The sequence below is a fragment of the Fundulus heteroclitus genome, unplaced genomic scaffold (genome assembly GCF_011125445.2).
Source record: "Fundulus heteroclitus isolate FHET01 unplaced genomic scaffold, MU-UCD_Fhet_4.1 scaffold_191, whole genome shotgun sequence".
Classification (NCBI taxonomy): domain Eukaryota; kingdom Metazoa; phylum Chordata; class Actinopteri; order Cyprinodontiformes; family Fundulidae; genus Fundulus; species Fundulus heteroclitus.
The window spans coordinates 157730-185644 of record NW_023396603.1 but is presented as its reverse complement, the minus strand read 5'-3'; the positions used below and the strand labels follow the sequence as shown (position 1 = coordinate 185644).

General features: G+C 40.5%; 1 protein-coding gene across 1 annotated transcript in view; it reads left to right on the top strand.

Annotated features, from left to right (window-relative positions):
- The window catches only part of LOC105922785 (sarcoplasmic/endoplasmic reticulum calcium ATPase 2), a 135929-nt gene extending 111333 nt beyond the window's left edge, over nt 1–24596 (top strand). The window contains exons 16-23 of the mRNA XM_036129598.1: nt 5980–6215; nt 19460–19680; nt 19777–19979; nt 20127–20212; nt 20841–20974; nt 22829–22946; nt 23077–23205; nt 23299–24596. Coding sequence (XP_035985491.1) covers nt 5980–6215; nt 19460–19680; nt 19777–19979; nt 20127–20212; nt 20841–20974; nt 22829–22946; nt 23077–23205; nt 23299–23478 — 1307 coding nt within the window. The 3' untranslated portion in view covers nt 23479–24596. The remainder of the gene's footprint in view (nt 1–5979; nt 6216–19459; nt 19681–19776; nt 19980–20126; nt 20213–20840; nt 20975–22828; nt 22947–23076; nt 23206–23298) is intronic.
- Nucleotides 24597–27915: the final 3319 nt, after the last annotated feature.

The following is a 27915-nucleotide window of genomic DNA, read 5'->3' as shown; positions in this document are numbered from 1 at the left end:
TTGTCTAATGCAAAACACACTGAGGAAGTCACACCGTTAACAAAAGCTTCTATTTCAAAAACTTTCTTACTTTTATTTTCTTTTGATTACTCTTGTTTTCAGAGACTTTTCGTGCTTTTTTCGTGTTGTTTCTATCATGCCACTCCCACCGGGACACGCTGCCTTTGTTTACTCTAGAGAACAACTGATCACACTAATACTGGCCGGCGTGGTGGCCAGACCTGTTGAAATACCACCCGAACTCTGGAGGAAAACACACCAAGGTTGCAGAGGAGGAAAACAACATCGGGGATGAAAGGAGGGTTGAGACGGGATGGGCTTATTGAAAGGAGAAGATTTAAGCGGTGTCTCCCCTCTGTTGTTATGGGAAACGTGCGGTCCCTTAGCAACAAGATGGACGAGCTAACGGCGCTGACGCGGAGCCACTCGGAGTACCGGGAGTGCAGTGTGATGTGTTTCACTGAGACATGGCTGCACAAGGACATTACGGACCAGATTGTCTCTGTGGATAGCTTTCACACCGTTCGGGCCAACCTAATACTAATACCCATACTAAGAGTGGTAAGCGGAACAGAGAGGGGCTTGCCATTCTAGTAAACAGCAGATGGTGTTACCCGGGTCCAATCACCATTAAAGAACAGCTCTGTAGCCCGGATGTTGAACTGCTGGCCATTGGACTCCGTCCATATCATCTGCCTAGAGAGATCCCGCATGTCATCGTTGCTTCCCTCTGCAAACCCAACATCTACCTGCAGCATCATACACACCACCATCTCCAAACTACAGACTCAACACCCCAATGCCCTCATCATCATGTCGGTAGACTTCAACCTTGTCACCATGAACAAAGTTCTGCCGACCTTCAAACAATATGTGAGCTGCCCTACCAGAGAGGAGAGGACCCTGGACCTGATGTATGCTAACATTAAGGATGCATACATCTCCTCTTCTCTCCCCCCTCTGGGCAGGTCTGATCACAATCTGGTTCACCTCACACCCTGCTATGCGCCTCTGGTGAAGAGGATGCCTACGAACACAAGGACTGTGAGGAGGTGGTCGGAGGAGGCTTATGAAACACTGCAGGCCTGCTTTGAAGTGACTGACTGGCCTGCACTCTGTGAGCCCCACGGGGAGGACATTGATGGGCTTACAGAGTGCATCACGGACTATATCAACTTCTGTGTGGACTGCAATTTCCCAGCTCGGACTGTCACCTGTTACACCAAAAATAAACCATGGATCACCAAGGACATTAAGGCCATCCTGAATGAGAAGAAGAGGGCGTTCAGAGATGGCAACCGTGATGAGGTGAGGAGAGTGTAGGGGGTACTCAAGCGTAAAATTAGGGAGGCTAAAGACAAGTACAGGAGAAAGCTAGAGAATAAACTACAGACCAACAACATGAGGAATGTGTGGAGTGGCATGAGAACCATCACTGGGTTCCAGAAGAGTGGTGGCATTGGGGTTGGAGGGTAGCTTTTTCCTGAGGAGACTGAGGTCTTTTAACATCTGTCGGACGATGCTGAGGATCTTTTATGAGTCTGTTGTGGCCAGCACGATCTTCTTTGCTGTCTGATGCTGGGACAGTGGGCTGAAGGTTGCGGACAGCAACAGACTAAACAAACTGATCAGGAGGGCCCGTGATGTTGTGGGAAAGGAGCTGGACACTCTGATGAACGTGGCAGAGAGGTGGATGCTGTCCAGGCTTCAGTCCCTCTTGGACAATGTCTCACACCCTCTCTACGACACACTGGCCCAGCAGAGGAGCTCCTTCAGCAGAAGACTCCTCTTACCCAGATGCACCACAGAGCGCCACAGGAAATCATTCCTGCCTGTGGTCATAAATCTTTACAACGCCTCCCTCAGAGATGCAATCACCCCCCCCCCCCCCCCTCTGTAATTGACATTTATTCATTCTTTTGCACTGTTTTGCACATCGTCACTATCACTTTATTTTAGATCTGGAAATATATCTATCTATCTATCTATCTATCTATCTATCTATATATATATATATCTATCTATATATATATATATATATATATATATATATATATATATATATATATATATGTATGTATTTTTTTTTTACGAAATGTTGTATAAACATATAATTATGTTGTTTGTATATCTGGAGCGTGTAACGAAAGTAATTTTCCCCTGGGATTATTAAAGTATTTCTGATATGAGTGGGAAGAAACAATATTGCTGCCATCTGCAGGGCCTGATTTAGTCATCATGACCTGGTAGAATAAAGTCTAAAGGTCTGAAGAGAACTCAACCTTGGACTTAATGATATAAAAATTCCTCTCTACTATATTCTTTGTACATTTATCCAATCTTTATTCTTGATTATTCAATATTTTCATATTATTTATTTATCCTCCATAAAATGACGTTACTAGAGCACTGCCTTTACCCCGTCGGGCCACTTAAACTAATTAACTTCCCCCTGTGGGGATAAAGTTTATCTTATCTACGTCTTAATAATCGTATGATTGTTAAAGAAGTTTATGTGTGCATTTTCTCCACGGTTTAGGTGGTGGATCAGCAAACTAGCCCCCTCTGTTTCCATCATCTTCCTGCTTCAGACATTCTTAGACTCGCTAAAAGTCCTCCTCACTACTCCTAACATTTTTCCACTTTAGGAGCTCTCTTAAGACCTAAGAAGCTTTGTGTATAACTTTATCTTACCGAGGTAAAATGGTTTAGTCATTGGAATCTTTATGAATACGGGCAGAGGTTTTTGTGATGTAAAAAATTAGACCGTAATAAATCATTTGGAATTGTATTTCCAGTTTTAATTAAACGTTTGTCCTGTACAATTCAACGGTAAAGCGAACAAATTTGTTTGGGAGAAAAATGTCAAATAAAAGAATGCCGCATTAAAGTGGTTGCCTAAGTGGACACAGTAGTAGACAAATACTTCTCCAGATATTTGCTAATTGGCAACCTTTAAGCTGAAGTTTGTAGAGAGGTAAAGAGACAATATATATGGTACTGTTTCAATTTACAAGGAACAGTGAAGGCAACCATCAATTACTATTGAAAATATGGGACAACCATGACATGACACAAAAACTGGATATTTCTCCTAAACTCCTGAAAAGACAAGATGTAATTGGTCAAGGAATGCTGGTGGTCAGAAACTGGCAGCACAAGAGCTCCTGGAACTTCGGGGCCCAGTTTCAGAAAAAATGGGTTGGTGGATTTTCAGATGAATTTGTGGGGTAGATTCCTGCTTACCCTGGCTTTTTTCGTTTCAGAAAGCTCAGAAGCCTTTACCCTGAGTCAAATTATGACAACAAACCACTCCTTGAAACAACCCTGCTACCGAAAAGAGTTGTTTGGGTTACCTCTGAGTTTTTTTCTACTTTTTAGCTGAGATTTGCACAAGGACGTGTTGCAAAAGGCGTGTCCAGGAGGAGCCTGTTTGCTGAAGTTCAAATACTCCACATAAATCTCTGTCGGGAGAGGCTAATCAGATCATGATTAAATGTCCTATCATTTTTGGATTAATATATTTTCAAGCGTTACCGTTTTTGCCACTGTCAATGATTTATCTCAATATTCCCAGCCTGCACATTGCTCTTATAACACAACGAGGAGACGCTCTTAGTTCTGCAAAATATCTTTGTGCTGCTTTTCGTTTTTATGCCAATGATAGCTTTTTAATAATATAGGTGACACAGAGAATCTTTCAGAGGCAACTGTATGTTGTGCTGTCAGGAAAATTACTGTTGCACTCAGTTACAGTTTAAAGGTGTTCCATAGTCAGAGACCCCCAAGATTAATAAAAGAACTACACCGAATGAAAGAAATAATTTATTCTGTTTCAAATTTTGAGACTTCCAGCTCCAATTTTCCATTCTTATATTTTAGTTTCGATTCATATTTTCCCTGAACAGAACTCAATCTTGGACTTTTAAACCACAAGTCCAAAATGTTTGTTTGAAATTAAAGTATTACACATCGCCAATTGAATAGGTAGGGAGTCACAGTGGTAACAATAACATCTTATGGCTCTCATTTCTTTGGGTTGGTTTGTAAAGGTTGGTAAAATTAATAATATTCCAAATACTTGTGAGTTTGAAACCCAAATCCATCTGTAGGCTGGTAGAAAGCTGCAGATTAACAGGGATTTCATTTTTCAAAGTGAATGCATACTTCCAAATCAACTTAAGTAGGAGAAATTCAATTGAATTAATCCAGAACTAAATCTGATGGAAATGGCCAATCTGTGGGCTCATCTGAAGAGACCTCAGAGGAAAAGATGATATATCTGAAGAACTCCTATCAAGGAAGACTGGACATTGGCATGGGGTGGGTCGGGTGGTGGAGGGGGGTTGTGTCAGGTTTGTTTATCGATGAACTCAGAACACACACACACAGGACAAAAGTTTGAGAGGTTTAATGAAAGGTGAATGATTGATGGATGAAGTAACCAGAGGTGCAGGAATACAGGGGCTCAGGTGAAGGCAGGAGCTGACGGCCCGGAGACAGAGAGTCCACACTTGCTAGGTGCTGCTCGGCTAGCAGGCCTCATAGCACTCAGGCTAGCAGTTCATTGGAGACACCAGGGCACCGAGCTGAGCTTCACCAGGGCGGCTAGTCAGGTTAGCAGAACTTGAGAGACACCAGGGCACAGAGCTGAGCTTCTCCAGGGCGGCTAGTCAGGTTAGCAGAACTTGAGAGACACCAGGGCATAGAGCTGAGCTTCTCCAGGGCGGCTAGTCAGGTTAGCAGAACTTGAGAGACACCAGGGCACAGAGCAGAGCCTTTCCAGGATCAAACAGTGAACAAACAGTCTTTAGAGTGACTGGCAGGACTAACCTTAACAACAGGAGCAAACAAAGCTTCCAAGGCAAACCGGGGACTGGCATGGAGAGGTGTGGAATGATGATGGACCAGCACTAAAGTGAGGCAGAGGGAGGTTTAAATAGAAAGACTAACAAGTGAAATGCATCTGACTGAATAATTACTAACAGGTGTGACTGACTGCAAGGAGAGTGGAGTGAAGGCTGAGTGGAAGGGAAGGAGGAAACTAAAATTTAACAAATTAAAACCCAAACAAGGTGGAAAAACTGAGAATAATAGTAAACCAAAGCCGAATCAAAACTAAACCATGACAGGTTGGAACTGATTTATTCTGTTCTCATGTTAACAGCATGCATATGTTAGCAGAGACCTGAAGATTTTTTGGATCCACTCTCTAATAGTTTTGGATTATTTACATCTGCTCAACTGCCTGGTATATGTTACAAGACTGTTAGACCAAGCATTCCCACTCTAACCTAACAGACGCAAAACCTATTTCTAAGATTGACTTTTTCTAGAAAAAAAATAGAAAAAACACTTGCCACATTGTTGAGGATGTGCTGGTTAATTTCTAACTACCATTTGATAGATGATAATGGGATGGATTTAATGTAGTTGGTAGGATTGGAATTTGTACTGAATGCAATTATTTTTAATTCTTCTTAAGAATTAAAAATTCTTCTGCTACTTATGTTAATTGTTTAAATCACTTTCTCTCTGTCCCTGTCTGGCAGGCAATTCCTGTGTATATCTTTGCCTATGAACTTGAAGAGAAATATTAGAAAGAGCAGTTAATTTTGTATTTAACATATTATTAACAAGAATAGATGAAAACAGATAACATGGCCTGCCTGAAACTACAAAGTGAATAGCAGTGTATGTACAAACAACGTTGGTTTCAGCCATTCATTGTAGCTCAGCTGCTCTCACCGTATACTTTCAAAATTGCTGAGAGTTGCAATAAGCAAACTGTCTGACAAGGTGTATTTTGGAGAGCATTTCAGTGCTAGATTTCTTACAATTATCTCCTTGCTCAGGGAAAAGACTTGGCACTAACCTGTATTGTGTGTTTGTCTCAAAAAGCCTTTTGCTTCTCTGGTCTTTTGACCTAATCAACTTAAGCATCTAACACTCATTTCCCAATTCCTTGTGCTCATGCAGGTGACAACAAGGGGACAGCACTGTCCATCTGCAGGAGAGTGGGCATCATCACAGAGCAGGAGGAGGAGCAAGAGGTTGGAAGTATTGGGGGCCTTACAGGCAGAGAGTTTGATGAGTTGCCCCCTCATCTACAACGCCAGGCCTGCCGGACAGTACGGTGCTTTGCGCGTGTGGAACCGGCCCACAAAAGTCGCATTGTGGAGTATCTGCAAAGCCTGAGTGACATCACTGCCATGGTGAGGGTTCATATTTTTGAACACATGTCATTGATAAAATCACTTACCTTTACCTTGTCAATTACCTTGAATTGACAAGACCTTATCAGTCCACATCAGTCACCAGACTAACCACTTTTAGGTCAGTTACAATTAATTCCTGTAAATTTTGTACATTCAAACTCAGCAGCGACATTTTTCTAAAATCTTAGAGAAAGTAGTCCTTTCTCAGGTTAAGTCCTTTTTAAATGACCTCCATATCCTGCAGTTGGTTTTAAAACTCACCACTCAACAGAATCTCGGTAGTTATTACGCTTGTCGTTTTTTTTAAAAATCGTTGCTGGAAGGGTCTGAAAAGTCACTAAATATAGTGAGAAATTCCAGGTGCTTCCTCAGATTAGAAGTATTCCCGCCGCTGGCCTTGCACTTCGCATCACAAATATTGCAGCAAACATAATCTGCAGCACATTTTGAAAAGTGGATCCATACTTTCAACCACTTTCTATCAGGCATGCTTGCTTTGTGTACTGGCCCAGCAGCTGGCCCCGTCGTCGGGTGAGAGGCGTGCCGACAGAGCGGCCATCTTAGGTCAGACGAAGCTGTGGTCAGAGAGAATACACGTCAATTCAGGAAAATGTACTTTATGTTTTCAGACACTCTGAATCGGGTGAATTCTCAACCGATTTCCAGATAAATTAGCTGACTGAAAACGTCACCCTTTTAGGGGCTACATGGGACCAATTAATTGAATTAAATTATTGTTTAACTTAATACATCATTTCCATTTTGTATTGACAGTTAGCAATAATGGCTAAATCACTAATCATAACGCCCCGATGTTTATACAATGTGTAAACAAATGCTGTCACACCAACAACAATAATTTATATGTACATTTATGGATGCTGTTTATATCCACGTTCAAACACACATTTATTTTAAAGCCTGGAAACAGTTTTGAAATTTCCGGGTCATTCCAGAGTCTTACACTTTGCTTGCAACGGGGGCAGGAGCTTAATACACTTAATACAGCTTCATGTGCTGACACTGTAACTCCTGGTACTTCATTTGGCAATGGGATGTAGTTTGTCAAATACAGAGATAACAAATTAATAAGCATTAAAGTATGGTTTATGGGTTGGGTTTCTGCAATGTTATCAGCATTTAAAAACTAATTTTTAGAACCAATCTCTGCTCAAAATGGTGATCTGCACCCCGTAATCTACTTTCAGCAGTTATCACCAGTTATTTCAACTGTAAACTGCAGAAAATACGGCAAGAGTTGCTTTCTCTCTGCCTTTACTCACTTGGCTCAGGATGCACTCCAGCGCGTTATGAGGCGGAGGGATATTTCAGCTGGTCATACTGAGTGTCTGTAGTGCGGCAGCGTCACTTATTTTAGAGCCCAAATAAGTGATTTCACTTTAAGAAACAAGCCCAAAAAACCGCAACCCGCAAATCATGAAATTTACTAGGGACTTTAGGAAAAAAAAGCCCAAAGTCGCATAAAATAAGCAGACTTGGCAACAGTGAGCGCGAGTCCGTTTTGCTACAGTGTGTGTCTAGCATTCTTGGAACTACGGATAGCGCCGAGGGTAAAAAAAAAAAAAAAACACAGTCTGGAGAGCGCTGCGGGGAAAAAAGCATTAACGCACCTCAAAAAAAATGTCTGCATTTAAAGTCATCTAAGTTTTGATGTCATGAGGATATGCCTGTAGTCGATGTAATTGATTGGGTTCATCAAGATTTATGGATAAATATACAGTTAGGCCCAGAAATATTTGGACAGTGACACAATCTTCATGATTTGGGCTCTGCATACCACCACGTTGGATTTCAAATGAAACAACTACAATGTAATTGACACGCAGACGTGCAGAAGTGCAGACGAAGATTTAATTCAAGGGGTTGAACAAAAATATATGATTATGTTTGAGTCTTTTTCCCAAAATCACTAGACCCAGCAGGATCACACTGAACAGTGCTACAGTAATAGATAATATATTTACTAATATCTTAGATAATAATATGATAAGTGGATTAATAATTCAGCATATTAGTGATCATCTACCAATCTTTGTTATTACCGACAATTTCTATATAAAAAATAAGGACAAAAGTAATCCACAGTCTAAAGGAGTAAGAACTGAGGAATTGTTAGGCTCTGAACAGGTGGACCCAGTATTCAAGGCAGACAAACCGTTAGGGTTTAACAGTTTATTAAGATCAGACGCGGCGCGGGAGGCGTCAGCATCTACAGCGGGATCCCTGGCTTAATGTCCAGTTCAGATCCAGCAGATCCCAGCTGGCTGGTCGTCAATGCGGTGCAGCGATTGCCGCTCATAAATTCCCAGAGGCAGGTGTATTGGAAGTCGGAGGACAGGCAGGAGATCAGAACCGTCAGGGCAAACGTGAGCAAGATGAGCCGTAGAGCGAAGCCAAAGATGAACTCAGGGACGTGGTTCGAAGGTCAGAGCCAGGAGATCAGAGAGCCAGTGAGGTGCCGAAGGACAATCCTGGACGGAGTCGGGTCACAGTTCCAGGTTCGATACACAGGTCAGCAGACAGACTGAACGAGGACAGGCAGGCTTGGTAGTCAGGAAACAAATCCGGTCGGAACACAGAGGGCAGAGATCCAGAAGGTAATCAGGTCCGGCAGAAGTCATCTGCCTGACATGGCAGAATCGGGCAAACAGAATCAGACGAGATTCTGTTTGCTTGATCAAACAAGCAGGCTCAGAGGTCGAAAGGCAATCAGGTAAGGATCAGGAATCAGAACAATAAACGCTGGTATAAGTCTCAAACAAATGGCTCGAAATAAACTGGCACTATTGTCTGTTCCTAGAGCTGGTTATATACTAATGAGAGCAGGTGGAACCGATCTGAAGAGATGAGGAATGGGCGGAGCTAAACAGGTGTGTGACATGAAAGATTAAACCAGACAACAGTGCCGAAATCATGACAGGAATCACCCACATCTTTCAAAGAGGATTTATTGAAACACAACTAGGAATCTGTTTTGCATGAAGATAATGTCGATATGGCATATGAAAATGTTCTGAATAGTTTTAAAGTATTATATGATATAAACTGTCCATTAAAAACTGTTTTCTCATAAAAATAAATACTCAGAAGCTCCATGGATCCCAAAGGTTTGCAAAATGCCTGCCAAAAAAAAAAAACTATAGAGATTTCATAAAGCATAGATCCTTGGTCATAGAGATTAAATACAAGAAATGTGAAAATAAATTAATTGCTATTCTACGAATAGCTAAACAGGATTACTACAGTAAACTATTAGATAGAAATAAGAAAAACATCAAGGGGATTTGGAATGTATTAAATAATATTATCAAGAAAAACTCATGAGTTTTCCGCAGTTTTTTATAAATAATGATGACAATTTTGAGGACAGTAATGACATTGTTCATAATTTTATTACATTTTTTGTGAGTGTGGGACCAACTCTGGCAGAAATAAATTCCTGATCCTACAACAACTGAAGCTCTGAACAAAACATTAATCAGCAGAAATCCTCATTCAATGTTTCTCACTGCAGTGGGAGAAAAGGAAATTATAGATATTGTCAATAAATGTAAAACCAAAAGGTCAACTGACTGTGATAGCATTGATATGACAATAATTAAGAAGGTAATTGAGGAAATCATTCTGCCTCTAACTTACATCTGTAATTTGTCATTTTAATCAGTTAAATTTCCAGAAAGGTGAAAATTGCATATACAATTGTATATATAGATAACTAGTATTGTGAACTAAATTTACAGCTGGATATGTACCGAATATAATATACAGGTGGATATTATTATGAATAGAGTTTTACAGATATGTACAATAGTATAATATACAGATGACTATTATAACAGAGTTTACATGTACTATGAATATATGTACAGGTGGCTATTACTATAGGCAGAATTGTGAGCATGATATACAGGTAGCTATTACTAAAAAGATTAATTAATAGAGTTTGGACAGAAGCTGCAGTGCAGTGGAAGGTAATTGCATATTACAGTTAAAGTACGGTATTGCAAATGTATATGTAAACAATTGGTACTGTGAATAGACAGTCAGCAGTGCAAATCAATATTCAGTCATAGTTAGTAGTGCAGGATGCATGTGAACAGTTGTTACAATAGTAACAGTCAGGAGTGCAGGTGAACATTACAGTCTTGTAAATAACAGAATAACAAAATGGAGGTAGGTGTGAGGAGGGAGAGGAGAGTCTACCAGTGAGGGTTAGAGTTCAATAAAGACACAGCTCTGGGGAATAAGCTGTTCTTTAGTCTGCTGGTTCTGGTCCGGAGGCACCTGAAACGTCTGCCGGAGGGCAGGAGAGAAAACAGTCTGTGGGCTGGGTGAGAAGAGTCCTTAAGGATGCTGCGAGCTCGATGTAGGCAGCGTTTCTTCTGGATGTGCTCAGTGGTGGGTAGTGGAGTCCTAGTGATGTATTGGGCGGCTTTCACCACCCACTGCAGTGCCTTGCGCTCTGCAACAGTACAGCTCCCATACCACACTGTTGCACAGTTGGTCAGGATGCTTTCTATTGCGCAGCGATAGAAGTTCACCAGGATAGTCGAGGATAGCTGGTTTTTCCTCAGTGTCCTCAGGAAGAAGAGGCGCTGGTGAGCCTTCTTGACCTGGCAGGAGGTGTTGGTTGACCAGGACATGTCCGCTGAGATGTGGGTCCCCAAAAACTTGAATCTGGAGACACACTCAACAGCCATTCCATTGATGTGGATGGTGTCGTGCATGCTTCTTGAATCTTTTCTGAAGTCCACGATGAGCTCCTTCGTTTTGGTGGAGTTGAGGAGCTGGTTATTTTCAGTGCCCCATGTGGCCAGGTGCTTGATCTCCTCCCTGTAGGCTGTCTCATTGTTGTTGCTGATGAGGCCAATCACCGTAGTGTCGTCCGCAAACCTGATGATGGAGTTGGATGTGTACACAGGCTTGCAGTCGTGGGTGAAGAGGGAGTAGAGAAACGGGCTTAGCACACAGCCCTGTGGTACACCAGTGTTGAGTGTGATGAACGTGGAGCAGTTGGAACCTGATCGGACGTTCTGGGGTCTGTTGGTCAGAAAGTCCAAAATCCAGTTGCACATGGAGGTGTTGATGCCCAGGTGTCGAAGTTTGTCTATCAACTTAGCCGGGATGACAGTGTTGAATGCATAGGCTAAAGTCAACAAACAGCATGCGTGCATACGTGTTCTTATTGTCCAGATGTGTGAGCACAGAGTGCAGTGCCATAGAAACTGCATCCTCTGTGCTCCTATTGCTGCGGTATGCAAACTGGTGTGAGTCCAATGTGGATGGTAGCGAGTCTTTTAGGCGTGCCAGGACCAGCCGCTCAAAGCACTTCATTAGGATTGGTGTGAGGGCTACAGGGCGGTCGTTAAGGCACTTTGGGCTGGAGTGTTTTGGCACTGGCACTGGCAGGTTGAAAAACCCCAGCGAGCTGCTCCGCACATGCCCTTAGCATGCGTCCAGGGATGTTATCTGGTCCAGCTACTTTGTGCATGGTGATCCTGCTGAGTGCATTGCAGACATCTGTGGAGGAGAGTGTGAATGGCGGGTGGTCGGCTGAGGATTTGAGCTTTATAAATCTGGGGACACCATTTCACATATTATAGGCCTGTGTCTATACTTCCATAGTTTTCCAAAATTTTGGAGAAATTATTTGTGGGTAGATTAGATACATTCATTAATAAACATAAACTGCTTTCCAAAAGTCAATATGGATTCAGATCACAAAGATCTACAGCAGTGGCAGTCATTGGCAGTCATTGAATTGATAGAGGAAGTCACCAGCACCTTAAATAATAAGAAATCTGCAGTTGGTGTATTTATTGATCTCAAAAAAAGCTTTTGACACAATAAATCATGAAATATTAGTTAAGAAATTGGAGCGTTAACAGGCAACAATTTGTGCAAATGGGTGACTGCCAATCATCGTGCTTGGGCATTGTTTGTGGTGTCCCCCAGGAGTCGGTATTGGGGCCAAAATTGTTTATTCTTTATATTAATGACATCTGCAAAGTTTCTAAAATACTTCAATTTGTTTTGTTTGCAGATGATACTAATATCTTTTGTACAGGTGATAATTTGGATCAGCTTGTAGCTGATATCAACTCAGAGTTATGTCACCTTAAGATATGGTTTGATATTACCAAATTATCATTAAATTTGGATAAAACCAAGTTTATGTTGTTTGGAAACTGCAAAAGCAAAACATATGTACATATCCTAATAGATAATATGACAGTAGAGAGAGTTAGGGAAATTAAGTTTTTGGGAGTAATGATAGACAATAAGATTTGCTGGAAACCTCATATAAAATACATTCAAACAACAAAAATATCCAGAAGTATTGCTGTTCTCAGCAAAGCTAAACATTTTCTAAATGATGCTGCTCTTCATATTCTGTATTGCTTACTTATCATACCTTACTTGAGTTACTGTGTGGACATATGGGGCAACAACTATAAAACCTCACTGCGACCGTTATGCACACTACAAAAAAGAGCCATCAGAATGGTTCATAAGGCAGCATTCCATGACCATACTAACATACTATTTATAAAGTCCTGCCTCCTCAAACTCCCTGATCTGGTAGAATTTCAAACAGCTCAGCTGATGTATAAAGCTAGAAATAAACAACTACCAGAGAATATTCAAAAGCTGTTCACTGATAGAGAGGGGGTTATGACTACAGGGAAAATCTTAACTTCAGAACCATGAGGGTTCGAACCACCATTGTTGTGCAATTATACACTGTGTAAAGTTATTTAATGTTTCATAAATAACTCTCTCTGTTAAGTATTGTCTGGTGATGATCAGCTCCTAAGCTTATATCAAGACAACGGTTGAAAGGCAAGGCAAGGCAAATTTATTTATATAGCACAATTCAGTACAGAGACAATGCAAAGTGCTTTACATGATTAAAATATAGGAAAATAAAACAGAATAAAAGCAAGTAGGGATAGTATAGAAACAAAAAAGAACATTTGAAAACAGTAAAACATTTTAACTTGAACATTCAAAGGCAATTCTAAACAAATGTGTTTTTAATCTTGATTTAAAGGAACTCAGGCTTTCTGCACTTTTACAGTTTTCTGGAAGTTTGTTCCAGATAAGTGGAGCATAGGAACTGAATGCTGCTTCTCCTTGTTTAGTTCTGGTTCTAGGTATGCAGAGAAGGCTGGAGCCAGAAGACCTGAGTGGTCTGGAGGGTTTATACGCTGATAACAAGTCTGTGATGTATTTAGGTGCTAAGCCATTTAGAGATTTATAGACTAACAGAAGTATTTTAAAGTCTATTCTCTGAGATATAGGGAGCCAGTGTAAGGACTTTAGAACTGGGGTTATGTGCTCTACTTTCTTAGTCTTAGTGAGAACGCGGGCAGCAGCGTTCTGGATCAGCTGCAGCTGTCTGATCCACTTTTTAGGCAGACCTGTGAAAACACCGTTGCAGTAATCAATTCTACTAAAAATAAACGCATGGATTAGTTTTTCCAGATCCTGCTGAGACATCAGTCCTTTAATCCTGGAAATGTTCCTCAGGTGATAAAAAGCCGACCTTGTAATTGTCTTTAGATGCTTTTGAAGGTTCAGGTCTGAGCCCATCACTACACCCAGGTTTCGGGCCTGATTAGTGGTTTTTAGTTGAAGTGACTGAAGCTGTGTGCTAACTTTTGATCTCTCCTCTATTGGTCCAAAAATTATTACTTCTGTTTTGTTTTTGTTCAACTGAAGAAAATTTTGGCACATCCACGTATTGATTTCTTCTAGGCATTTACTCAGTGCTTGAACTGGTTTATAGTCACCTGGTGACATGGTGATGTAAAGCTGTGTGTCGTCTGCATAGTTATGGTAGCTGATGTTGTTATTTTTTATTATCTGGGCTAGAGGGAGCATGTAGATATTGAAGAGGAGGGGACCCAGGATGGACCCTTGGGGAACCCCACATGTGATTTTTGTCGTCTGGGATGTAAAGTTACCTACTGATACAAAAAGGTCCCTGTCCTTTAAGTAGGCTTTAAACCAGTGGAGAGCTGTAGCAGAGAGGCCGACCCAGTTCTCCAGGCGCTCTAACAGAATGGAGTGATCGACAGTATCAAATGCTGCACTAAGGTCCAATAGTACCAGCACAGTGGTTCTTCCACAGTCTGTATTTATATGGATGTCATTAAACACCTTGATAAGGGCGGTCTCTGTACTGTGGTGAGCACGGAAACCTGACTGGAAAACGTCAAAGCGGCTGGTCGTTGTTAAGAAGGTGTTTAATTGTTGAAATACAGCTTTTTCAATAATCTTACTGATAAAGGGGAGGTTTGAGATGGGCCTGTAGTTCTGGAGTAGAAGTTTGTCTAAATTGTTCTTTTTCAGCAGTGGTTTGATAATTGCTGTTTTTAGGGACTGGGGGAAAACACCTGACAGAAGGGACGTGTTTATTATCTGGGTCAATTCTGACGCTATGCCAGGTAAAACTTTTTTAAAGAAAGCTGTGGGTAGAACATCAAGGCAGCTGGAGGAGGAACTTAACTGCTGATTGATCTGCTCTAAGCTTTTGTGGTTTATTTCGCTGAAATGGGACATTTTGCCAGAAATAGTTCCAGCTGAATAAAGCATTGGTTCTGGTGTTGATATGGTATAATGAGTCACTGGAAATGATGCTTTCAAAGGTAACAGAAAAGTGATCAGATAGGGCAACATCAGTTACATTGACCTGTGAAATCTTTAGACCTTTAGTGATGATCAAGTCTAAAATATGTCCCTGTTTGTGTGTTGGCTGTTTTACGTGTTGACTTAAACCAAAGTTTCTAAGTGTGTCACACAGTTCTTTTGCACTTCTGTCTTCAGGGTTGTCAACGTGAAAGTTGAAGTCTCCCACAATAATTAAACAGTCATAATCAACACATATCACAGACAGGAGGTCACTAAAATCATTAAAAAAGTTTGATGTGGACCTAGAAGGCCTGTACACATTCAGAAACATAGTTCGTATCGGGCCCTTTACCTGGAGAGCCAAATGTTCAAAAGAGTCAAATTTTCCTAAAAACACCTTTTTACACTTTAGTGAATCATTAAACAATGTTGCTACTCCTCCACCTTTCCTTTGCTGTCTGCTCTCACAAAGAAAATTGTAGTTTGGAGGTGTTGACTCCATCAGTATAGCTGCTTCACTAAATTCATGCAGCCATGTTTCTGTTAAAAACATTACATCAAGATTATTGTCAATAATGAAGTCATTAATTAAAAGGGATTTTCCTGACAGAGATCTAATATTTAATAAACCCAGTTTATATGACTTAGTGGTTGATGATGTCTCTGTAGCAAGGGATGAATTCGAGCACTAGCGATCTTTTAACAGCAAAATCTGCACACACATAGAATAAAGGAGTGACAGCTTCTTTTCAAGTTTAAGAATTTAATAACAGAAATAAAATGAACATCCAGAGAACATCACTATGTAATGCTGTTTACCTGAATTAACACAATATTTCGATTAATAAATCCTCTCTACTAGGCTAGTGAAACTCAACTAAACTACTAAGCAAAATGAAGATAAAAAGAAGCTAAGCTAAGGAGCTATTTACATGCAAAACAAACAAAAGACAAACAAAAGTGGTTGATCATAATCAGAATACTTCAGTGAATCCTGGTTCACTGCAGATCTGATTAACAAAAACATGAAATGGAGTTAAAAAAACATCTGCCATGTATTTCAATCCATTCACAATGCAAAGCCCAAGTTGAACAAAACATTATTTGTTAAAATAATATTCTGAGGACCGGTTTGTCCTGTAAAATCATTTAATTCAGAATCGCTTGGCTTCGTTTATGCAATGTTACCTCCGGCCGCTAGGGGTCGCTACAGCGATCGTCGCTAACCTGGTTAAAATCTATAGTTATCAAAATTATCTTGAAAACCGGCATTAATATACCATATTGATGCGGGAATAAGGCTCATAACACCATCTGAGGATGGCGGGGCAGAACAGTTAACTACTTTTGAAATGTCCGAGACCAGATGTTAGCAAGGCTAATATCCTGTTAGCTAGCGGACGCTCGGCGTTAACAAATGAAAGCTTTTGCTTTAATTTTAGTCATATTGAGTGGCTGGATAACATAAACATTAATGTCCCATCAATGTATGAAACCCTTGTGGAGGTAACCTTTCTGGTAAAACCTTAAAACACACTCGACAGTGACATGGTACCAAATGCTAGCAATGCTATATTGTTAGCCTTTTGTTCAACACGCCAGGTGTACAACGGTTTACAAATCGTTTCCCAATAAACCCTTTTACTTCACCCTCAGCCCGCTGCCCAAACCTCTGTCCTTCGTCTCGTGTCAGTCTTGTCCAGTTTTGGCCATTCACAGGAGGAGCGTTGAAGGAGGGAAGTTGTTGACTAGCGCTAGCGGGCTAGCACTTGGCTCTTGGCAGGCTAGCGTTAGCGTTGCAGCAGCATGTGGCTAACGGCATGGTCTGGGTTGGAGGCCTGGTCCTCCAGGCAGACTCTGACCCCGGTTGCAGTCACAATTTAAGCAGATCTCTCCTCGGCATGGGGACGTTGCTTCTATGCCGGCTTTTCAGCTCTGCGTTGCCTGGAACCAGCTCCGTCTGTGGCGCGCTAAGAAAGCAGAACAAAGCTGGCATAGACGGATTCCTTCACTTCGGCATCTGTTTCAAGCAGAAGTGAGACTTATCTTTGAATCGGCTGGCAGTTTCTCCCTATGCCAGGGAGGAACTGAGTTTCAGAAAGGCTCATTCCCTTCTGCTCGCGGCCTCTTCCAGGCCCCATCGATGGTTCCCGGAGGCCTTCAGTCACATGGCTCCCCCCTCTCCTTGAGTGCTGGTCCTCAGAGGGTTTGGAGGTGTGTGTCTCAGCAGCTTGGAGTCAGGAGAAGAGAGTGAGCAGAAGAGGGGCTGTGGCTTTTGTCTGTAAGGAGGTGGTCACAGCTGACCTCCTGCTGGGAAAAAGGGCCCTCAGGAGGAGAGAGAGAGAGGATAGAGGCCGTCCTTACGGCCATGTCTGCAGCAGGACAGAATTCTTTTTGTCACCTCTTCCTTACTGTTCAGGATCCAATCTGAGACCAAATATTTATCATGGCATAACACCATGAAGAGAATGTGCATTTCAGTCAGTGGTGTGAAGGTCTGGAATAAAGAGCTGAAGCAATGTCCAAGCTGATGTTTTTCAACAGGTACTGTGATGAGGAGGTGAAGTGAATGATATATCTGAGCACTGTGTGTGTGTGTGTGTGTGTGTGTGTGTGTGTGTGTTGTGCATTTATATGTATGTATGTAGATGTATATATTTATATATGTATATGCATATATATATATATATATATTTATATATATATATATATATATATATATATATATATATATATTTGTGTATATTTTTTTTATGAATTTTGGATCAAAAATATTCTGTCTTCTGTAACCCCAGTCGGTCGAGGCAGATGACCGTTCATACTGAGCCCGGTTCTGCCGGAGGTTTTTCCTTCCCGTTAATGGGTGGTTTTTCTTCCCACTGTCGCTTCATGCTTGTTCAGTATGAGGGATTGCAGCAAAGCCATGTACAATGCAGACGACTCTCCCTGTGGCTCTACGGTTCCCCAGGAGTGACTGCTGCTTGTCGGGACTTTGATGCAATCAACTGGTTTCCTTATATAGGACATTTTTGACCAATCTGTATAATCTGACCCAATCTGTATAATATGATTGAACTTGACTTTGTAAAGTGCCTTGAGATGACATGTTTCATGATTTGGCGCTATATAAATAAAATTGAATTGAATTGAATTGAAAACATAGTTGTTAAACAGGAAGGTACTTTAAAGTTACTTTAAGTCCAATTAGAGGGAGAAGGAAAATAAGTTTTTCTTCTTCATACCCCTTTTCAGACAACTTACATTAATCAATAATCAATGTCAGATATCAGGGCAAATATACCTGATATATTTTATTTACAGGAAAATTTAATTTCTATTGATGTTCAAATGCTTTAATTGAATTGGAACAGAAAATGTAATGTAATGTTTACCAATTACTTTTGTATGTGGTACTTGGTTGTTTGTTTGAAGTATTTCTGAAATTGATTTTATTATTATTATTATTATTTGTTTATTTCTGAAATTGATATTTTTATTATTATTTGTTAAATCTGTTAAATTTGTTAATTTTTTTTAAAAAATTCCTTTCATTCAAACTTTCAGCAATTGTAGCTATTTCTATACAAGTGCTCCTCATTTCAGGGGCTCAAAAGTAATTGGACATATAAACATAACCCTGAGTAAAATGTTACTTTTTAATATTTTGTAGAGAATCATTTGCAGGCAATGACTGGCTGAAGTCTGGAACCCATGGACATCACCAAACGCTGGGTTTCCTCCTTTGTGATGCTTTGCCAGGCCTTTGCTGCAGCTGTCTTGAGTTGGTGCTTGTTTGTGGATCTTTCTGCTGTTTATGTTTTGTCTTGAGCAAATGAAATGCATGCTCGATTTGGATGAGATCTGGTGATTGACTCGGCCATTGCAGAATATTCCACTTCTAGAGAAAATCATCTCTCTTGCTGATTTCTGTCAGAACTTTTGCTGCAGCATTTTGGATCAGCTGAAGTTTTGAACTGCATTTTATGGACTTCCTGATAGTAAAGAATTACAATAGTCTGCATGGACTAGTTTTCCAGTGTCACTCCTGGACAAGAAAATCCCAACAAAAATCCCTAACAAAAACGAACTGAAATGAAATAAAAGTAACAATGCTATTTTTAAAATGTAAGGATGTGAAAGCACAGATAATTGCATAAAAATGTAAGGAGTAAAGTAAAAAGTTGCCTAAAAAATAATTACTCCAGTAAAGTATAGATATCCAAAATTTCTACTTTACTCAAGTAACAAAGTATTTGTACTTTGATACTGGACACCTCTGTGTTTGAGCGATGGCTGTCTTGTTTTCTATCAGAAATAAACTTTTTGTTTGAATTAAACAAAGTTTAAATTGAAAGCTGTGAGGAGTATAATTTAAATGTGCATTTAATTTCCTCTTTTTTTATCTAGAAGGATGAAGCTGAATACGTTCTCTACCACCGGATCAATTACTGGAATTTATTATATGTTTTTTTTTTTTTTTGTGTGACTTAAGTGAAAATGAGACCTAACTCCATGAACCACAATCAGATTCTGTTTTTGGATGGTCTCCACATTTTTCTGCCTGTCCTCTTTGATTGGCTAAGACAGGTGATGGTGTCAATGATGCTCCAGCACTCAAAAAGGCAGAGATTGGCATCGCTATGGGCAGTGGTACAGCTGTAGCCAAGTCAGCCTCGGAGATGATCCTAGCTGATGATAACTTCTCCACCATTGTGGCTGCAGTGGAGGAAGGCAGAGCTATTTACAACAACATGAAACAGTTCATCAGATATCTCATATCGTCCAACATAGGAGAAGTGGTCTGGTTAGTAGAACAAATCCATGTGTTGAAAAAACAAAAACAAAAGATTAATTTCATAAGGCAACATTTCTTTTTTATTTGTCCCATTTTATTCCCCAGCATTTTCCTGACAGCTGCACTGGGCATGCCAGAAGCTCTGATCCCAGTCCAACTACTGTGGGTCAACCTGGTCACTGATGGTTTCCCAGCAACCGCTCTGGGCTTCAATCCTCCAGACTTAGACATCATGTCTCGTCCTCCCCGCTCTCCCAAAGAGCCACTGATCTCCAGCTGGTTGTTCTGCCGCTACCTCATCATTGGATGTGAGTCATATGCCTGGAACATGGTGACACCATACCAAGCTCAGTTACAGTATGTCTAGAAAAAAGATTGGCAGATAAATAATGTGTTGTTCATTCTTTAATGGTTGGAACATGTCACCTGAGATACCGAATGACTATGTTCTGCAGGTTATGTGGGAGCAGCCACTGTAGGAGCTGCTGCCTGGTGGTTTATGGCAGGCCATGATGGGCCCAAACTATCCTTCTATCAGCTGGTAAACCTCACCCTTTTTATTAGAAAGTACATAGTTAAATTCATCTGCTGTCTGAACGGTTCATGAGCAGCAGGGCTACACTGCAGCTACTATGTATGTCCATTATAAGTAGTGTGGCTCATAATAATAATAATTGATAATCATTGATCTCACAATGGAGAAATTCACTTCTGCATCTTAACCCATCCCCTTGGGGAGCAGTGGGCTGCCACGGTGCAGCGTCTGGGGAGCAATCAGGAGTTAAGGGTCTAGCTCAGGGACCCAGAGTGCAGGCGGTAGGGATCGAACCGGGTACTTGCAACCTTCACAGAGCGCAAGCGCACTGCTCTAACCACTAGGCCACCACTCCCCCTTGACATGTCAGGGATGTGTGACAGAATAGGTTGGCCCCAGATTTGATAAAGTGCTGTACAACTACAGGCTATTTATGTTTACCTTTGACAATCACTTTGTTGCACTGGTACAGCTGATTAAAATTTGCAGTTTTAAATCTTGAGTAATACCCCCAATGTACAGGTGAAAGAGAATCTCTTTGGGGTATGGGACAGATTTACACTCAAACCTGTTAATATATAGAATGTAAACTTTCACATCTGCTGTCATTATTTACACACGGTATCTCCCACAGTCCCATTATCTCCAGTGCAATGAAGGCCACGTTGAATTTGCTGGTGTGCAATGTTCAGTGTTTGAGTCCCCATATCCTATGACGATGGCTCTGTCTGTGCTGGTCACCATAGAAATGTGCAATGCCTTGAACAGGTAAGATAAGCATAGCAATAGGTAAGCATAGCCATCACTTATGCTGAATCTGATACATTGGATTTTGACAATTTCCAAAATGACGAATGTGCTTGACATACGGGGAGTGACTTCACTCCCTCTCCATTCATTTCCTATGGATCTTGTGCAGTGAGGCGCCAGTCACAGAGCCCTCCTTCAGCAGAGTGACCGGCAAAATTCATGCGTGGGAAATTTCAAGCTTGTACACATGAACGTGCAAACGTGTGCTTGCGACGTGACACAAGAAATTGTATTGTCTCCGTTGCATGGCACTGTCACCATTTTTCTGGATCAGCCGTGATCACAGACTGCTTTGAAAATATCAAAACCCCTCCAATTTCATAACCAATCAAATTTCTGGGAAACAAGCAATCCAACAGCGCAATTTGAAACGCTGCTGTCATGTCCCGTGTGTTGGGTTTCACCGCGGTGCCGATAAAAGCCAATAGTCACTGTCGTTTGTCCCTCCCTGTATGTCGACCCTATTAGCCTTCCACTAACTATTCATCACCTTTACCAAGACTGTTTCCAGCTTCTACAACCACAGGCTTCATGCATCACTGCCTAAACCTTTTGTTTTGACCTGAGAAATGAAATTTCAGGCATTTCTGTGTAGGTGCAGTACATTTGATTTAGATTCAGAGAGAAACTGAACCAGTACTTGTATAGATAAAATTATTTTTTATTTTTTATTTTTTTGGAGAAAAACAATCAAATCAGACTACCTACCAGTAACAGTCTTTGAACATTAAACAAGATCAATTTGTGAGGACTTTTCAGTTTTATTTATTTAGAAATGTACCCAACATTAGTCAGACACATGCTAAGCTGATGAGGTTGTTCGCCACAATGTTGGTCGCAGTCACTTTTACATTACAGTGAAGTTATGTACTATAACCATATAAGAAAACATAAAAACTATATATGCATCTTTAAATAAAACAATTTACACTTAGCTTTTGTCATAACACTGTTTACTTAGTCCTTTTTGAGCCTAAAAAGAATTTTGTGCCGGGTGCGAAAAGTAGACATAAACATTGTTGTGCCATCTGCTGACAATACCGTGGATGCATCAGAAAGCAAGATGGCAACAGATGCAGCTACTATAAGAGGCAGCATATTGTTCTTCAACGCCTTGCTGTAAAGTGAACACTTGATCGAAGACCAACCCAATCTACAGGGTTAAGGTTACTGAACCTCTTTCTTTTCGTACCTCTGTTGAACTTGTAGACTCGCTTGGCTCTCATTGCTTTTCCTTATTTACTAATTGCATCAATGCACAATATCATACTTCCAGTCATGGGGTCTTGTTATGATAAATATACACCAAAGTGCTTTGTTTACCAACAATAGAGCAAAAGAAATGTAAAACAGACATAAAATATAAGAAGCCAACAGAGTGTGATAATTTAATGGGAAAACTTTTCTATCAAACCAGAGGTAGCTGCTGGTGTAGATATTTGTAAAGTCATAGTATGGAGACCAGCCTCTTTAAGGAAAGATGAGGGTCTTAGCTGCTGACAGTTGTCAGCCATAAAAACTGTGTCACTTCATAAGCTCCTAACAAGTTTGGTAGTAGTTCATAGCATCATTTTCACCATTAGCATTTTTAGACTAGATCAGAATCTGTTGAAAACAACCAATCATAGACTGGAACAATTAACATCTGTGCTTATTGGATCAAACTGAAGACTATAATCACTGATGTGAGAGATGCTATCTTTAACTGGTGTTTTAGGTTTGTCTGTGCTTTGCTCTGTCTGGACTCTTCAGTTCAAACTTGTTGGTTGCACTGTTCACAAAACAGTAACATCTATTTCTTTGGTTATGCAGTCTTTCAGAGAACCAATCTCTGCTAAAAATGCCTCCATGGTCAAACCCCTGGCTGGTGGGAGCCATCTGTCTCTCCATGGCTTTACACTTCCTCATTCTGTATGTCGACCCCCTGCCGGTAAGAATACATGACAGCATGACTGTGTGAGAAAGGTCGTCCAGTAACGTTTGGTTCTTACCCAGGCTACTGGTAACAGGAGTACAATGCCCACAGTACCAACATCCTCGTTGTATTTTTGCATCCACAGGTGGTTTTCCAGATCTGCCCTCTATCGTGGACTCAGTGGGTGGTGGTTTTAAAGATGTCACTGCCTGTCATCTTGATGGACGAGGCTCTCAAGTTCTTGGCCCGCAACTACATTGAACCAGGAAGCCAGGTCCAGCCAAGAGGCAGTCTAATAGCTTTTAATAATGCATTTGTTTCTGTCTAATCTTTTCAAATTGATATGTCTGTTTATTCTCTCCTAAAGACACTAGAGGAGGAAGAGCTGCAAAGGTCATGGGCCAGCATGGGATTAGTTGGTTCAACCATATCAAAGCTCCATCAGTCAATGAAGGGCGTGTCCTGGTTGTTTGTCCTGATTTCTACACCACTTGTGGTCTGGATCTTCAGCCTGGACTCCGACATCACCAACATCTTCTGGGAGTGAAACATGAATTGGAAGGCTGGCTGTAGGAGCAATACTGAACCATAGCAGATGAAGAAGAGACTGAGAAAGCAAATGATAGATTGCTGGGAGATTAGTTTACAAACCACAATATCAATATTGAAACATCAGAAATGGATGACAGAGATTTGAGGACAGCTGATTTCGTTGATCATAAAGATGCTTTTTGGAGCTTTTTATTTTTGTTCAAAACACTTTTCTTTGGATCTAATTGGTGGGTGACTGAAGCGAATATTGTATCACTATAGTTAAGATTCTGTCAGAAGTGTTTTGCCTTAGATCTTAGCTGATCATCTTTGTTCAGTCACGTGACATCTTGTTTCAAACCTCCAGACATTGTCCCCTTTCAGACATTCCTTTCTTTTATCACTACCAGCCTCGAAATTCCAAACAGAAATTAAATTTGGTTCTTTCTGGTTGAGTTAGTTATGTAGGTGGTTGAGCTAAGCTAAGCTAAGCTGCTTTATGTGTTTTGTAATTCAGTTCCATATAAAACCTTATAGAAAAAACATGGTCCTCAGGAAAAAGTGTGGAAAAGTTTGTAAGATCGCGTACACTATTTACCCTCAGGAGTACACATTATGCCTGATAGTTACATGTACAACAGAATATATCCTGAATATATCCTCATGTGTTACTGCTAAATATGTTTAATATTGTTGCAGCAGCCATTTTGTACTCTTGCAAATCAAGGTTAGAAGTAAACCTTAGTAGGACGACCTTTTCAGAATGAAAGTTGCTCAATCCTGTTCTGTTCATAGTGGTCGTTCACCCAGTTTGTGCAGTGAAGCTCAATGTTTAAGGCTATAAGATGAATTTGAGTGTCAGAATATTTTTGAGTTGACATTAATTCCATTTTGTGATGTTTTGGTAGGCCTGGAAAAGGTTTTTGCATCACTATTCAAATCTCTGCAAACTTATCTGTAAGGCCGTTGTTTTTAGTGGTTTCCTTCGAGTTCTGTACTTCGCTCACAACAGATGCTGTCTGTATGTCACATTGTATCTCAGTTGTATGGAAAGTAAACATATTCTGAATTTTATTGTTAAATACATTATTTTGGGGCCTATTTATAAACTTTCTGCTGTTGTCCTGTGACAAATCATGATATTAGACTTGTCTTTTAAGGTCCTTTTGTTTGTGTGTGTGTGTGTGTGTGTGTGTGTGTGTGTGTGTGTGTGTGTGTGTGTGTGTGTGTGTGTGTGTGTGTGTGTGTGTGTGTGTGTGTGTGTGTGTGTGTGTGTTTAAGTGTAAGTATTCCAGCTGAGAACACGAAGAGATCATCTTTGTCACCAAACCTGATTGGAGTAAAGAGGGTGCACCAGCATATGAAGGCTCGTGCTTGCATAGGCGTGCAGTGTTTCCCTTTTCCCTGCCCCAGCTGTCTCCTTAGCTTTAACAATAGGGCTGCTAACAAAGACATGGCCTTCAGCCTCCATCATGTGATATTAGTGGTCTGCAGCTTCTAGGTCAGATGACCCGGGCTATTGTCCTCTATGGGTGACACACATAAACGCACACAGAAGGAAGCAAAGACTGCAAATCTAAAGAGATGCAGCACTCGTTTCAGCAGGGTCCCACAGAGAGACACGGAGATGCTCAAAGTTGGGAACCCCTTGGTGATGAGATAGTGAGGACAGACAGAGACGCAATCTGAGGACGCAGACCCTTCCTTCAGTCACATGCAATCTGAACAAAGAAACTTTAGTGTGACTGTTCTGGTGATAGTGAGATCAGTTGGGTGACTGACAACACATCAGATGAGAAAGGAAACGTATTGCTCATGTCCTGGAAGAGCCATTAGTCTTCTTCCAAGAGAAATGTTTAAAAATCTACTTAAACCACTGCTATTTCATCCCACTGTATCTGTCCAGCCAAAACCTGGTTGTTGTACAGGCTTTTTTCCTAATTAACTTTGAAATGTCCATCTGTTGCAAATATGGACGACAAATGCAAGATGGTTGTAAACCTGTTATTTCTAATTGATATGTATTGGGTAGAAGGAAGGAAGGAAGGAAGGAAGGAAGGAAGGAAGGAAGGAAGGAAGGAAGGATAGAAAGAAAGAAAGAAAGAAAGAAAGAAAGAAAGAAAGAAAGAAAGAAAGAAAGAAAGAAAGAAAGAAAGAGAAAGAAAGAAAGAAAGAAAGAAAGAAAGGACTGGCTGTATGGACGGCAGGCAGGAAGGGAAGGCAGACAATACAATGGTGAACGTATTTACTCTTGCCTTTTTTTGTCTTTATTCTTACCTGGAAATACTTCCACATTCCATACTACGTTCCATCTGTTGCAGACTCTATAGGTACCCTGTATATATTGTGTTTGGACACTAAATCATCTACACTAGTTCCAGTGTTCTTCATAAAGACCAGAAATAATCATATTTAGAAGCCTTTAACCACCAACTTGTAAGAATATTGATAAAAAAAAGAGATTCTTAGGAATTTTAGGGGAATGGTGGTAAGGTGTTTTCAACCACACATGCACAATGTAATCAAAAGAAAAACGAAAAAACTTGGTTTGTATTCATTTGATGCTTTAACACTACAAATTTTAGCTAGGAAAAGTACACTGGTTTTGCCCGGTTGTTCAGATTTGATGGCAGTGAGAGCAGAAGAGAGATAGAGAAAGGAAAAAGGAAACAGATGCTTGTGTGTTGGCGCAGAAATGACACATCCACTTAGTCACAAACAAACACACACACACGCACTCATACACAGATCCAGCATTTGACAGTCTATGTAATAAGTGCACGTGAAAGAGTTCCAGTATTGTCTCCATGATGGAGAAATACCCAGTTGACCAACAGCAGAGCAGACCTCAAGGCTGCAGAGCCAATGAATGGGTAAAGAGGTGAACAAAAATAGTTTCCAGTGCGTTATCAAAGATTTAAAGAGAGCAGCAAAGACAAGTAAAGATGTTAGAAATGGACAAGCAAGGTAAAGCCTGTGATCAGGAAATGCATCTTTTTTTCAATGAGGAAGCAGAAAAATAGTGAGCATAACGAGAAAATTAATCAAGTTGGAGGAGTTAAGAGATTTAAGGTGGATAAGAAAGCAGTAACTTGGATCAAACATACATTATGAGATTATGTTATACAGGGTTCCAACAAGTATTTCATATCAGGGGCCTCATGTATGAAAGAGTGTGCAACTTTCATACTAAATTTTGGCAATAGGTAGAAATCCTGAAACTTGCATGTGTACCTAGGGCCGCCCTGTCCTAGCCCCTCAATACATATGCAAATCAGTATAAATACCTGGAAGGCACGCACCACGTGTCCAAATAACCATGGCAATGGAACTGTCAGACAGTCACAAAGACACCTCAATGGATATTTGTAATGAGTGACTGCCAACAGAAAACAGCTTCTTGAGTGACATCAGCAACCCATTAAAGAAGCTGGTTAAAAATATAAAGTTTGTATTTGTATAAATATAAAGTAACTGTACAAATTTTGTTCTACAATGTTTATTAAATTCAGAAATTGCAGGCTGGCTACTGCATTAAGATGATCATTCTAATGTACACCAACTTATTGTAATGATGTGAATATGCCTCCCATACTTCAATTAAGAAGTTTCTCCTCCCACACGCTTTGTGAAGTGCTTTAAATCTTTAACACAAGTACGGAAGTTATATTAAAACATTACCAAGACAGCCATCGCCAATGGAGCTTGCTCTTATTTGGTTCCAGACATGTAAGTTCTCACTTTGGTGGTGAAATGCATTTTACTGGTAAAGTGTGGACTTTCATGTATAGTAAGGACATTCCTCTGATCGTCCCTCCTTTTTTGGGGGGCGGAGTTCTCGGGGTTAGGTTTAGGACTAAGGTGTGAATTAGATTTAGGGTTAGGTATGTACTGGTAATGGTTAGGTTTATAGTTAGGTTCATGATTAGACCATAGAAAGGTTTGAAAATGAATGGAAGTCAAGGTAAGGTCCTCACTTTGTAAAAACGTAAAACACAGATGTGTGTGTGTTCTTGTACTTGCAGCTGAGTGAGAACATTTTTGCTCAATTTATTGGTAAAGTAGATACTTTTTTCTGGCCTAGGGGTTAGGTTTAACAAAAAGCATTAGGGTCAGGGTTAGGCCACCGGAAGGCTTAAAATGAAAGGAAGTCTGGAAGTTGAGGCATGGTCCTTACTTTTTATTTTAAACTAGTGTGTGTGTGTGTGTGTGTACTTGTAGGTGAGTGAGAACATCTTTTGTGTGTTTTACTTGTTAAAGTGCGGACTTTGATGTCAAGTCAGGAACTTTTTTTGGGGCTAGGGATTAGGTTTAGGACTAAGGTGTTAGTTAGGTTTAGGTATATACTAATAATGTTTAAAGGTGCAATAAGCAAAATGTCATTATTTTAGATAGAACAAACTAAAAGATAGTGATGTGAAGAACTAAAAGGTAATATTTCACATGAACTATG